The sequence below is a fragment of the Muntiacus reevesi genome, chromosome X, assembly GCF_963930625.1.
Source record: "Muntiacus reevesi chromosome X, mMunRee1.1, whole genome shotgun sequence".
In the NCBI taxonomy this organism is placed as follows: domain Eukaryota; kingdom Metazoa; phylum Chordata; class Mammalia; order Artiodactyla; family Cervidae; genus Muntiacus; species Muntiacus reevesi.
In genome coordinates this window covers 11625017-11640204 of record NC_089271.1, presented here as the reverse complement: position 1 = coordinate 11640204, position 15188 = coordinate 11625017, and the positions used below count along the sequence as shown (strand labels likewise).

General features: G+C 41.3%; 1 protein-coding gene and 1 non-coding gene across 8 annotated transcripts in view; one reads left to right on the top strand and one right to left on the bottom strand.

Moving 5' to 3' along the window:
• The window catches only part of OFD1 (OFD1 centriole and centriolar satellite protein), a 64469-nt gene that overhangs the window by 32063 nt on the left and 17218 nt on the right, over positions 1–15188 (bottom strand). For all 7 annotated transcript variants that reach the window (XM_065916214.1, XM_065916217.1, XM_065916216.1 and 4 more), the window contains 4 exons: positions 8661–8768; positions 7000–7136; positions 6498–6671; positions 348–454 (listed from right to left, as the gene is read on the bottom strand). In XM_065916214.1, the coding sequence (XP_065772286.1) occupies positions 348–454; positions 6498–6671; positions 7000–7136; positions 8661–8768 (526 nt within the window). The remainder of the gene's footprint in view (positions 1–347; positions 455–6497; positions 6672–6999; positions 7137–8660; positions 8769–15188) is intronic.
• Positions 3051–3157, top strand: LOC136154875 (U6 spliceosomal RNA). Its single transcript, XR_010660581.1, has one exon. It is a non-coding gene; the product is annotated as a U6 spliceosomal RNA (small nuclear RNA).

The following is a 15188-nucleotide window of genomic DNA, read 5'->3' as shown; positions in this document are numbered from 1 at the left end:
GTCTGGCTGTCTGGAATTCAGTTACTGCATGCACATGAAACTGAGATCTGAATGGTTGACATAAATGGGAAACGTATGATCTGTTAAAGCATTATTTGCTTCTCCAAATTATTTGTCTGGTCCCACTGTAGCCTGATGATGGCATTTCCTTCCACTTTCATCCCAGTGTCTAATATTAAAAAAAAAATACTCATTTTCATTTCTCCTAAAGTGTGCCTTTGAAGCTAGGTGATATCACCTTTACAACCAAGAACTCTATTCTGTAGTATTAGAATATGTAGACATATTTAGCAGTTCTTTTTCATCTCATTCATTCTGAAAGTCCAAAAGGGACACATTTTACTTACAATTCAAAGGCTTCAATTCTTTGCTTCAGCTCGGCTTCTCTGCCTCTCAGCAAATCTATGTCTTTTAGTAGAAGCTGCCTTTGAGCATAGATTTCTTTTGTTTCATTCTGTAGAAGAAAGCATTAATTTTTACCAAGCAAGCTAAAGAAGACAAAGGAGATTTGAACTAATACATTGCTCCTAAATTCTAGAAAACAAAGGGTGGACATTTAGAAGAACAATTTTCAAGAGGTTCCAATGCAAGGTATATGTTTTGCCTTTTAATCCTCACAAAAATTGATTCCCCTCCTCCCTCAAGGACTGTTAAGTTACATTACCCTGTATTTCCAGCATCCCTTGTGTATAATTACTTTGTTATGTCATTAACATCTCCCAGACACTTAAAAAAACTTCGTTAAGTTCTACAGCAAGAAAAAAAATGAAACAAAATGTTCATTCAGCAATAAAATAAAACTTAAAAGATGATGGCCCGAATGAATGGCCACACTTCCATGTATGTGTTCCCTGAACACCTATCACGTGTTCAAGGCCACACTGGGTGCTGGGTACACAAAGATGGACAGATACAGGTTAGTCTCCACCTTAAAAAAAACAACTCAGTTTATTCAGGGAGAGACAGACAAACCAAGAGCTACACTACAGCGTGATGATTTCATAAAGTACATCAAGACTCCATGGGACGAATGATTCCTAGAGGAGTCCATCAGTGGGGGGTCAGGAGAGGTATCACGAGGACCTGGCATTCCAGCTGGATTTTGAAGGGCTGGATGGTTTTATCAGGCCAAGAAGGAGAATGGCATTCCAGGTGGGGGAATAAAGGCATGGTGCTCTTCACAAACCGCAACCTTCTCAAGAGCCTTCAGATATCAGTTGAATAAACCAGGGTTCGAGTCTGTGAACTGGTTGATCTAGTCAGTTGTCTTTTTTTTTTAATGTTATTGAAGTATAGTTGATTTACAATGCTATTTTCTGCTGTACAGTAGTAACTCAGGTATACAAATATATCTTTGTTATTTTCTTTTCCATTATGCTTTATCACAGGATACTGACTATGGTTCCCTGTCCCATGCTGTAGGACCCTGTTGTTTATCCATCCTATATATAATAGTTCCCATCTGCTAATCCCAACTCCCAATCCATCCCTCCTCCACACCCTTCCCCCATGGCAACAATAAGTCTGTTCTCTGTGTCTGTGAGTGTGTTTCACAGATATGTACATTTGTGTCATATTTAGGACTCCTCACTTAAGTGATATCATATGGTATATTTGTCTTTGTGAATTTGGACAACTCAGCAGTGGCCACAGGACTGGAAAAGGTCAGTTTTCATTCCAATCCCTAAGAAAGGCAATGCCAGAGAATGCTCAAACTACCACACAATTGTACTCATCTCACACACTAATACTGTTCAAAATTCTCCAAGCCAGGCTTCAATAGTATGTGAACCGTGAACTTCCAGATGTTCAAGCTGGATTTAGAAAAGGCAGAGGAACTGAGATCAAATTGCCAACATCCTTTTTGACCAACGAAAAAGCAAGAAAGTTCCAAAACAATTACTACTTCTGTTTTATTGATTACACCAAAGCCTTTGACTGTGTGGATCACAACAAACTGTGGAAAATTCTGAAACAGATGGGAATACCAGACCACTTGACCTGCCTCCTGAGAAATCTGTATGCAGGTCAGGAAGCAACAGTTAGAACTGAACAAGGAACAACAGACTGGTTCCAAATAAGGAAAGGAGTACATCAAGGCTGTATGTTGCCACCCTACTTATTCAACTTATATGCAGAGTACATCATGAGAAATGCTGGGCTACATGAAGCACAAGCTGCAATCAAGATTGTTGGGAGAAATGTCAATAACCTCAGATATGCAGATGACACCACCCTTATGGCAGAAAGCAAAGAGGAACTAAAGAGCTTGTCGATGAAAGTGAAAGAGGAGAGTGAAAAAGTTGTCTTAAAACTCAACATTCAGAAAACTAAGATCATGGCTTCTGGTCCCATCACTTCATGGCAAATAGATGGGGAAACTATGAAAACAATCACAGACTATTTTTGGGGGGCTCCAAAATCACTGCAGACGGTGACTGCAGCCATGAAATTGAAAGATGCTTGCTCCTTGGAAGAAAAGTTATGACTAATCTAGACAGCATATTAAGAAGCAGAGACATTACTTTGCCAACAAAGGTCCATTTAGTCAAAAGCTATGGTTTTTCCAGTAGTCATGTGTGGACATGAGAGTCAGACTATAAAGAAAGTTGAGCGCCAAAGAATTGATGCTTTTGGACTGTGGTGTTGAAGAAGACTTTTGAGAGTCCCTTGGACTGCAAGGAGATCCAACCAGTCCATCCTAAAGGAAATCAGTCCTGAATATTCATTGGAAGGACTGATGCTGAACCTGAAACTCCAATATTTTAGCCACCTGATGCGAAGAACTGACTCATTGGAAAAGACCCTGATTCTGGGCAAGACTGAAGGCAGGAAGAGAAGGGGACGACAGAGGATGAGACGGTTGGATGGCATCACTGACTTGATGGACATGAGTTTGAGTAAACTCTGGGAGCTGCTGATGGACAGGGAGCATGGACCGGCATGCTGCAGTCCATGGGGTCATAGAGTCGGACACGACTGACTGAACTGAACTGAATGGTATATTTGTCTTTCTGACTTCGTCACCTGTCTTCAAGATGACACTGTTAGTGCTCGCTTTGGCAGCACATATACTAAAAGTGGAATGATACAGAGAAGATTAGCATGGCCCCTGTGCAAGGATGACAGGCAAATTTGTGCAGTGGCCCAAATTTTTCCTAGAATACTGCTTTGCCATTATTAATGAACTGTGAGAAGAAGCTCAAGACAGTGTTCCTCACCAGTAACTCCAGGTGAGGTTAAGTTGAAAATGACTGAAGAAAAGGCTGGCTGTTTAAGAAAATAACTAAAACCATCAGTTACTGGTTTCAGTTGATAACGGAATGGTTTGTTGCTGCCACTGTCCATGTCTACAGATAATTTATTTTGTATTTTTGAATAAAGACAGTTGTACATTCTTGATAAATGAGCACAAGAGCCATGTACCAATATACTGCTTTCAACTTAAATCACTGAGGCATTTTTACTACAATGCTGTTAAAATCAGGATTTTAGTGCTTGCCATCACCAGATGAGAAGTTAAGAAGAAGTTTTTCTATGGAGAGTAAGAATAACTGTGTACAGAGTAGAGAAATACCCAATTATGTGAAAACCTTTCTGTAATAAAAATTGTTTAAAGTTAAGAAAAACAGATGATATTGTTAGTATAAACACAATCCAAGCCTCGCAAACACCTGTCCCTCCAACATTTATTTTACAGCTTGTTGTTATTCAGTCACTACATCGTGTCCGAATCTTTGTGAATCCCATGGAGTGCAGCACACCAGGATTCACTGTCCTTTACTATCTCCCAGAGCCTGCTCAAACTCATGTCCATTGAATCAGTGATGACATCAAATCATCTCATCACCTGTCTCGCCCCTTTCCTTCTGCCCTCAATCTTTCCCAGCATCAAGGTCTTTTCCAGTGAGTCAGCTCTTCACATCAGGCGGCCAAAGTATTAGAGCTTCAGCTTCAGAATCAGTCCTTCCAATGAATATTCAGGGTTGATTTCCTTTAAGAATGACTGGTTGGATCTCCTTGCAGTCCAAGGGACTCTCAAGAGTCTTCTCCAACACTACAATTCCAAAGCATCAGTTCTTCAGCACTCAGTCTTCTTTCTGGTCCAATTCTCACATCCATACATGACTACTGGAAAAACATAGCTTTGACTATAGGGACCTTTGTCAACAAAGTGATGTTTCTGCTTTTTAATACACTGTCTAGGTTTGTCATAACTTTTCTTTCAAGGAGCACGTGTCTTTTAATTTCATGGCTGCAGTCACCGTCTAGTGATTTTGGAGCTCAAGAAAATAGTTTCTGTCACTGCTTTCACTTTTTCCCCATCTATTTGCCATGAAGTGATGAGACCAGATGCCATGATCTTTGTTTTCTGAATGTTAAGTTTTAAGCCAGCTTTTTCACTCCTCTCTGTCACTTTCATCAACAGGCTCTTTAGTTCCTCTTCACTTTCTGCCATAAGGGTGGTGTCATCTGTATATCTGAGGTTATTGGCATTTCTTCCAGCAATCTTGATTCCAGTTTGTAATTCATCTAGTCCAACATTTCACATGATGTACTTTGCACAGAAGCTAAATAAGCAGGGTGACAATATATAGCCTTGTTGTACTCCTTTCCCAATTTGCAACCAGTCTGTTGCTCCACGTCCAATTCTAACTGTTGCTTCTTGATCTGCATACAGGTTTCTCAGGAGGCAGGTAAGGTGGTCTGGTATTCCCATCTAATCTTCCAGAGTTCGTTGTGACACACACAGTCAAAGGCTTTAGCATAGTCAGTGAAGCAGAAATAGATGTTTTTCTTGAATTCCCTTGCTTTTTCTATGATCCAACAGATGTTGACAATTTGGATCTCTGGTTGCTCTGACTTTTCTAAATCCAGCTTGTACATCTGAAATTTCTCAGTGCACATTCTTCTGAAGCCTAGCTTGAAGGATTTTGAGCATTACCTTGCTAGCATGTGAAAAAAGCATAATTGTATGGTAGTTTAAACGTTCTTTGGCACTGCCTTTCTTTGTGACTGGAATGAAAACTGATGTCTTCCAGCCCTGCAGCCATTGTGAGTTTTCCAGATTTGCTGGCATATTGAGTGCAGTGTTTTAACAGCATCATCTTTTGGGATTTGAAATAGCTCAACTGGAATTCCATCACTTCCACTAGCTTTGTTTGTAGTAGTGCTTCCTAAGTCCCACTTGACTTCACACTCCAGGATGTCTGGCTCTAGGTGAGTGATCACACTATCATGGGTATTCGGGTCATTAAGACCTTTTTTGTACAGTTCTGTGTATTCTTGCCACCTCTTCTGCTTCTGTTAGGTCCTTGCTGTTTCTGTCTTTATCGTGCCCATCTCTGCATGAAATGTTCCCTTGGTGTCTCCAATTTTCTTGAAGAGATCTCTAGTCTTTCCCATTCTAAGTGAGCCCAGTTCTCAGAACTGCTTATACAAAACTTGTAGAGGCGGTGCAATTACCATTCAATACCTGGGTCTTTTTGAGAAGCTCCAAGCAAGGGTGGACGCTGGGAGGAAGTCTCTTACTTTCAACACAACTTCCTGACAGAAGCCCCAGCTGTCCACAGGAAGCAGGGCCCCAGATGCAGTCTGGTCTAAGACATGACCTTAACAAAGGAACCAGCTTTTCCTAAAGCAATGGATCCAATCTCTCCCCACACCCACTCCTGCCACTGGGCAACCTCTCTACCTCCCATCCAGCCACCATTCTGATGGACAGGATCACACGGCCATGTGGCAGCCCTGGATGCCTCCACCCCGGGGACCTCACCTCTGTACCCATGGTTGCACGTTGCATTTTGCTTCCACTCTTGACCTCAAACCCCTACCTGCAACTCTGTCCTCTTGACCCATCTTCTTCTTCCACCCATCAGAATCCCCAGACCTGCTTCTCAGTGTCTTTCAGGCAGCCATGTCACCGTCCCTGTTGCTTTATATTAGCGGCCACCTGCCATCTTGAGCTCCCTTCCCCACCCTGCCCGACCCGTGTCTTCCATGAAATGGGCTGCCTTTCTGAAGCCAAGGAGATTCAGCTCTCTCAAGCTCATCTCCCTGAGCAACTCCATTCCTCCAGCCTTGCCAACACCGCACACCCTCCTGAGAGCTGCACTGGGGCCGTCACCTGGAAGCCCTGGACTTGGTCTACTGCCGGCCCAGGCTGCCCGCCCCGGCTGAGTTTGACACAGCTCAGCAACCCTGTCTGCTTTCCAGGGCTTCATTTCCTTTAGTGAAGGCAGCTACTTCACACCTCTGATCCTCCCCTCCCCGCTGTTAACCAAACCTCACGGCTGCTGCTGCTCTGGTGCAAGTTTTTTCCCACTCGCAGCGTGGACCAGCCCACTTGCAGTCCGCTCCCTCCAGCTGTCTCGGACGAAGGACGCCAGTACATCCTGTCCAAGTCCTACGCTTTCCCTTGCGCTCTTGACTCTGGGCCCTACTCAAGAGATAGCCCGAAATGCCCCCCACCCCAGCAAATGATTTTAGAATGTTACCTCCTGGTGCTTTTGAATTCTCTCGAGGGTTATCTTTTCCTGAGACATCAGGGCTTCAGATTTTGCTTGACAATTTCTCTCAAATTCGTTCCGGAACTCAGCAAACTCCTCCTCACACTTCCTTTTCTCTTCTGTTTTAATTTTCACTATTTCAGTATCTTTAAAGTATTTCAACTGCCAATTAATGACAAAAAATTGTAAATACCAATAACTAAGTAAAGAAACAGTAACAAATTCTCTCTTCACTGTTAGCTTTATCATTAATGCTATCTAAATATATTTAGTTTAATTCATGTTCATGTTTCATCTCATTCACTACACTTACAGGGTGTATTCAAAAGTCATAAAGAACTGACACCATCTGGCAAGAGAAATAGTATGCACAACAGTATATTATCACATTCATTAGTAAAGATTGTAGTGATTTCCCCATATACCGAAAGTGAAGACATTAAAAGACAAACAAAAACATCACTCTTAATGATAACAAGATAAATCTTACCTTCTGACTCATTTCTGCCCGTACCTGCTGTTCTATTTCCCTCTTATATTCATTTAACTTGACTTCTAAGGATTCTAACTTTGGCTGTTGAGGGCAAGCACCGGCAAACTCATTGTCAATAAGCTGAAGCTTCTCCGCTACCAAAAAACAACACAGAAAATGAGGTCAGAGAGACACAGGCAGGTGAGTAAATGGCCAGAGCTCTGCTCAAACACAGTGTATACTTAGGAGAAAGTGTTAAGGATGTCTGCCATTTACTTATTAATACAAATGTATCCAAAAAGTGAGAGAGCTTAATGGACAGACAGGTAAGTGATTAAGCAAGTATAACAAATTTCATGGCAGATTCGAGGTGTGTAAGTGTTCGCCATAAAGTTTTCAACTGTTCTGAAAGTTTGCGAATCCTATCCAAAATATAAAATAGCAGGGGAAAAGAAAACAAAAAGTATACTTTAAGTCAAAAACCAGTGGCATCCCTTTCTAGTGTCTATGTGCCACAGGAGAGGGCTCTTTCACTGCACTTTGCTTAGAGCTGACTCATGCTTTCAAAACACTGACCCAAAGAAGAATAAAACACCATGTGCTTCACTTCCTCCACTTCACAGAGGAAACTGATGCCCATCCAGTTGAAGGGACTTCCAGAGGGCTAAACAGCTACATAATGGCATCAATGGGGCTAAGGCCAGGTCTATGATTGTCTCACGTTCCAGCAGTCTTTCCAGGAGACCCCCAGCCCTCAAACCAACTGTGGATTTGAAACCAACCAGGAAGTACACCGCAAACCTGGCCCTCTCATACAGTCTTAATCATGTGTGACACCAATATCACCAAAAAGCAGGCAGAGGAAAAAACGGCTGGCAGAAGCAGACTAAAATATGTGTGCTCATTTGTGTCCGACTCATGGACTGGGGCATGCCAGGCTCCTCTGTCCATGAGGCTTCTCCAAACAAGAATGCTGGAGTGGGTTGCCATTCCCTTCTCCAGGGGATCTTCCCAACCCAGGGACTGAACCCAGGTCTTCTGTACTGCAGGCGGATTCTTGACCGCTTGAGTCATCAGAGAGTAAAATATTGGCAGTGATGTCTCTGATCGGCAAAATGTTAGGTATGGTTTTCCATCTACTTTTCTGTATTCTACAGAAGCCTGTGGAGTAGAAAAGGCTCTGGGTCATGGACCAGAAAACTTGGACTCTTCTATCAATTCTGACCCAGACAAGGCATTGCCTAGTTGTTCTTCCTCAAGTGATCTTAGTTCTGTCAACTGTAAAATGAAAGGATGGCCCACTGACTTGTCTAGTTCCCTGCAATGCAAGTAGTCTGAGATCTTCCCACTTTAGTGGCTATAACATAAAGTCAGATGAGACACAGGGAAGAAACTCCCAGTCAAGAGAGCTTCAGCCCAACAAACAAGGAAAGAAGTGAGCCTCTGGATCCCCATGAGAGGTGGAAAGCATAGCCCTGGTGGTCAGGAAGGAAGGAACAGCCCTGGAGAGGAGTTCCTGGTCCTGAGAAAAAATGAGCAATGATTCCAGAAAACATGCTACCAGCAGCCTGCAACCCTCTTAGTGAAGCAACAAATACATAATATAGTACATCAGGCTGTCGCCTTCACTGAAAAAAGAAAATGGAAGAAGTATAATTATGGAAGAGGATCACAATTACCAAGAGAGTCTTTGACAGGAAATGTTGAACTTGTCTGGGTTTCCATATTGCGACTTTTTTTATTCTGATGATATTCTGCCAATTCTTTCAGAAATTGTATAAGAAATCCTGAAAGACATAATGTATACAGTTTTTTTTAATCACTTTATTTTTTTTATTTTATTTTTTCCATGGGTTTTGTCATACATTAATATGAATCAGGCACAGAGTTACACATATTCCCCATCCCGATCCCCCCCCCCACCTCCCTCTCCACCCGATTCCTCTGGGTCTTCCCAGTGCACCAGGTCCGAGCACTTGACTCATGCATCCCACCTGGGCTGGTGATCTGTTTCACCATAGATAATATACAGGCTGTTCTTTCGAAACATCCCACCCTCACCTTCTCCCACAGACTTTTGAACTTTGTATACAGTTTTATTTCACAACTTTCTTTCATTCAACCATTGCTCAATCACTGTTTATGCAATCTTGGTTTTATAGCATCATCTTTTTCACATCATGTATCTTTTAAGAATAATTTCTGAGGAAAGGCCTTTCCAAGTATGACATCAAACATGAAAATTAAGAACTTATATAAGGCATGAAATAACAAAGTCAAAAGACAAATGATATACTGGAAACAAGTATTTGCCATAATATGGAGACAGGACTAATTTTCATAGTATAAAGAGCTTTTAAAAATCAGTAAGAAAACAGAAAAATAGAGCAAGATATGGACAAAGTTTATAGAAAAAAATTTTCAGTGTTAAATAAACATGAACAAAATAAAAATAAATGCAAATTAATACTACAAAAGAAAGATTATATTTTCCCAATACACATATTATCAAAGTTTTCATCTTTAGCACTTTAAGTGTTGGCAATGGAGCAGAGAAGCAGGCATGCTCTTTTACTTGGGAGGGAAATTGGTCAGTGTTTATGGATATTCAAAATCCAAGTATTCAAAAACCCTTTAAGCCAGTCATTCTACCTCTCTGAATTTACAGAACTACATTTTCTCAAAAGGGAGTAGCACTGCATACCACATGCTTCTAATGGCAAACACCAAATAATAAAATCTTCATCAATATGGGGATAATTAAATACATTCTTTAAACATAATTAGTCTTAGTACACTGATAAAAATTTATTGCTGGATAAAGGAAGCAAATTGCACAACAGTATAATATGATCCCATTTATGAACATATGTGGTTTAATTACATATAGACTTTGACCCCCATAAACTAAATGCTGGTAGGATACATAAGACACTCCCCATTCTAGTTATCAGCAGAAAGTAAAATTAGAGAATATGAACAGAGGTTTCTATTTTTCTTTTACTTTATACCTTTCTGAATAGTTTGAAACATTTTTTTTCTTTTTGGCTGTGCCACGTGGTTTGTAGGATCTTAGGTTCCTAACTAGAGATCAAACCTAGGTCCCCAGCAATGGAAGGATGGAGTCCTAACTGATGGACCACCAAAGAATTCCCTGAAACTTGTTTTTGTTTTTTTTTTAAGTCATGAGTATAAATTTTATAAGTTTTCACTTTCTTAGAACAGATGACTGGATTTCTGCATCAGCCAAGGACTTTTTTTTCTTTACTACTAAAGATATTACAATATACTAGATCTTTTTAACTGTGGGTGATTGACAATGTTCCTTTCCTCTGTACAGCAAAGTGATTCTGTTTTACATATATACACTTTTTAAAGAACATTCTTTTCCATTGTGATTTATCATAGGATACTGAATATGGTTCTCTGTGCTATACAGTAGGACCTTGTTGTTTATCCATTCCGTATGTAAAGCTTACCTCTGCTAACCCCAACCTCCGCCCCCTCGGCAATCACAAGTCTGTTCTCTAGGTCTGTAAGGCTGTTTCTGTTTCCTTGATAGGTTTAGTTGTGAAATAGTTTAGATTCCACATAAGTGATGTCACACAATGTATTGTTTTTTACTTTCCCCCACTGGACATACAAACTTTTCTTTCATATTCACTGCCTTGTAACTCTTCTCTCTCATCCACCCTCTTCTCCTGACTATTTCCTGTGAGCCTGATCTCACCTCATCCCCCGCCTGTCACGCTGGGGCCAGATCTTGGCTCTCTCAATGGAAAAAGGTCAACATTTGACAGAAACCTCTAAGATCCTGCAGCAGGTCATCTCCAGACATGAGCTCTTCCATCTCAGCATTTCTAACACTGTCAGTTCTGCAGGGCTTTCCACAGGCCCCTAGACCCCTACTTAGTTCCACTTCCCCCCTCCCTCCTCCACAACCCCCCTAAGAAGGATATGGCTAATCTCCTCCTCTATCCACTCATTTCTTTATATGAGTATGAATCCCCTACCTTATATTTTGGTAATTATAATTCATAGGTAATTCTGTAACTCATATATATAACCCACTCTTCTATTCTGTTCCTCCAACTGTTCTAGCTTTGGGGGCACTTTCATCGTGAGTTTTTTCTTAAGTACTTCCTTAGGCTCTTGCACTGTAAGGGGCTCCAGGCTCATTATCTTGGCTAGTCTCTGCTCCATTCTGGGAATCAACTACTGCTCCAAGGAGCCCTGGTTCCGATTATCATGGAATGGTTTTAGAAACTGAATCTTAGCACTGCAGACTGGGCTTGAGGTGTGCTCATTGCGACTGGGGTGTCACTGCTTCTAGCCCCTCAGCCTGCAGAGTAAGGAAATATGAATGTACACTAACCTATGTATACATGCTGCTGCTGCTAAGTCGTTTCAGTCGTGTCCGACTCTGTGCGACCCCATAGATGGCAGCCCACCAGGCTCCCCCGTCCCTGGGAGTCTCCAGGCAAGAACACTGGAGTGGGTTGCCATTTCCTTCTCCAATGCATGAAAGTGAAAAGTGCAAGTGAAGTGGCTCAGTCGTGTCTGACTCTTCGTGACCCCATGGACTGCAGCCTACCAGGCTCCTCCATCCATGGGATTTTCCAGGCAAGAGTACTGGAGTGGGTTGCCATTGCCTTCTCCATATGTATAAATACTTATTTATAAATATCTCTATGTCTCATCCATATCTATGTTAAGCTAAACATGAGTTCATACAGATGTCTCCAATGCCACCATTACCATATGAATCTCTAAGTTCCTGTTTATCTCTAAGTTCCCACCTGGCTCCCACCATCTCCTATTCCCTTACTGTATTGTTCAACTCCAGCCCACACATATAACGGTTTCAAAACTGTCAACCAACACCCCCATGAGAAGTAACTCTCACCTTGACTACATAGCCTATGTATAGTTTCTTCTGCCTTCAGTCGCAGTCTTCATCCCTCTCCAGAGCTAGACAGGTAGGCAGATTTTTCCCCACTCCCTTCAGTGAGGTTACTATGGTTACATTGTTTTGTCACAATCAGCATTTAATCCTGAGGTCACCTGACCTCCTACCCTTGCATACATGAAGGCTCACTCTTTGTAAAGCTCTACAGGATTTGATAAATGTCTAGTGCCATGTATTCTACATTACAGTAATTTAAGAACACTTTCACCACCCTAAAAAACATCCTATGCTTCCCCTCTTCAACCTGCTACCCCTTCCCTCCACATCCTTAGCAACCACCTAGCAACAAGGTGGTCAGGTGTGCTGACCACCTCTATAGCTTTGCCTTTCCCAGGATGTCACATATATGGAATCATAGACCATGGAGCCTTTTCAGAGGGGCTTCTTATATTAACAACAGAGAGTTGTGATTCATTTCTCTCTCCGCTTGATAGCACTATCAAGCTTCATGGCTTGATAGCTCACTCCTTTTAGCTGAATAGTATTTCCCTGTTGGGATGTACCACAGCCTGTTTGTCCATTCACTCACCAAAGACATCTTGTTTGTTCCCAATTTCTGGCAACTGTAAATAAAGTTGCTATAAACATTCAAATACAGTTTAAGTCACTTGGGTAAGTACCTAGGACAAGGACTGGTGGATCATCCAGTAAGACTATGTTTAGTTTTACCACCAAACTACTCCCCCCCACAAGCGGCTATACCATTTTGTATTTCCACCAGCAATGAGTGAGAGCATCTGTTACTCCGCATGCTTCCAGCATTTAGTGTCATACGTGAGCTGGATCTTAGCCATTCCAATAGGTAGGTAGTGTTATCTCATTTCTGTTTGAACTTCCATGTCTCATAATAAATAACATGGAGTACCTTTTGATACGCTTACTTGCCATCTGCTTATTTTCTTTGGAGAGCCACCTGTTCAGACCCCTTGCTCATTTTTCAACTGACTTGTGTCTTCATTGTTGAGTTTTCAGAGTTCTTTGTATATTTTTGACACAAGTCCTTTATGGGATGTCTTTTGCTAATACCCTCCCCTGTCCGTAATTTGTCTTCACTCTCATAGAAAGGCATTTTTAAATTTTAACAAACTCTGACTAGTCTATTTTTTTCTTTCATTTAATCATGCTTTTGATGTTTATATCTCATCACCAAAACCCAGGTCAAAAAGATTTTCTCCTAATGTTTTCTTCCAGAAGTTATATCGTCTTGTGTTTTATATTTAGATATAAGATTCATTTCCAGTTAATTTTTGTGTAAGGTGTAACGTCTGTGTCCAAATTCACTTTGTGCATATGCATGTCCAATTGCTCCAGCATCACTTGTTGAAAAGTCTAAGTTTCCTCCACTAAATTGCTTTTTCTGTTGTCAAAAACTAGTCGACTATGTTTGTATAGACCTATTTTTGGGTTCTCTATTCTGTCCCGCTGATCTATTCTTTTGTCAATCACAGGTAAGGATTTTAACTTTCAGAAAGAAGGGCCAGTGTCCAAATTCTCCACCCAGCTATCTTCTGGGTACCATTTATCTCTGAAAGAAAAAATTAGGTGTGGGAAGGATGTGTGAGTGGAATCTAGGGGAAAGTACCAAAACCATCCAATAGATCCACATCCTCAAAGTATAAACACAGTTAGATAAGACCAAAGATCTCTGTCAGGAAATACACAACTGTCAGGTATAAAACATCTTCCTACATGTTTTTTGATGGTCTCAATTTCTTGATGCCGAAGCTCCAGTACTTTGGCCACCTGGTGTGAAGAGCTGACTCACTGGAAAAGACCCTGATTCTAGGAAAGATTGAAGGCAAAAGGAGAAGGGAGCGACAGAGGATGAGATGGTTGGATGGCATCACTGATTCAACAGACATGAATCTGAGCCAACTTCGGGAGATAGAGGACAGGGGAGCCTGGCGTGCTGCAGTCCATGGGGTCTCAAAGCATTGGACACAACTTAGCAACTGAACAATAACAACAATTTCTTAATTGGAAGTCACCAATTTTAAAATCATTTCATTGTAACAGTAGCTGTTTTACTGTTAGCCAAGAGTTTAATCCAAATTATGCCACTAGGATACCCGACGTGTCTGCAACTCAGTTTTTCTTACTTTCAGGATTTTATTAGGAGGCTGGGTGAAGCTGGTATGAGATGTTGACCCGACGTCTTTCTGAACTAGAAAGACTCAAAGAGCGAGTTTAAAAGCGAAAAGCTATTTTTAATAATATATATACCTAGAAATAAGTGGATTATTAAAAAACCCCTTACAGCCCCTAATTCCTTCCTGAAATAGTAACACTACAGACAGCAGCTATTTACTTAGACTTGTGCTGTCCAATGTGACAGCTAGTAGCCAAAAATCATGTAGCTATTTAAACTGTAATCTCAGTTCCTCACACCAATCACATCTGAAGTGCTCAATAACCCCATATGGTTAGTGGCTACCATATCAGAAAACACAGATTCAGACATTTCCATCATCACAGAGTTACACTAGACACCACTGTCTTAGAATATACAACCTTGGATCACCTATCATCCTCAGCTTCAGTAAGGATGAGCTACTCTGCAGGTGGTTTATCTTGTGATCCAAATATTATATACAGCATGGATAAGCAACAAGATCCTACTATACAGCACAGGGAACTATGCTCAATATCCTATGATACTGGATATGTGGGAAAGAATATGAAAAAGACTTTATATGTATGTATAACTGAATCACTTTTCTGTACAGCCAAAATCAATGCAATACTGTTAAGTCACCTATACTCCAATAATACAATGAAGTGAAGTGAAGTGAAAGTCACTCAGTTGTGTCTGACTCTTTGCGACCCCATGGACTATAGAGTCCATGGAATTCTCCAGGCCAGAATACAGGAGTGGGTAGCCTTTCCCTTCTCCAGGGGATCTTCCCAATCCAGGTCTCCCACATTGCAGGCAGATTCTTTACCAGCAGAGCCACAAGGTAAGCCCAACAATACAATAAAGTAAAACAAAAATAGAATGTCGTGTGAGTCACTTATCCTCACCAGGCAGTTAAGTGACAGACGAATGACTGGCAGAAAGTAGGTACTCAAGTGTTTGCCGAATGGTAATTAATGAATGTTCCAATGAGGATGGTAGTAACGTTGGCAACAGACAAAATCCAGGAGCATACCAACATGAAAGGGCCATTACATCATGTTACAGATTTTTTGAAAAGCTCTAAATAACAGCTAAGCAACACAGGCAGGTTGCTGGCTTACG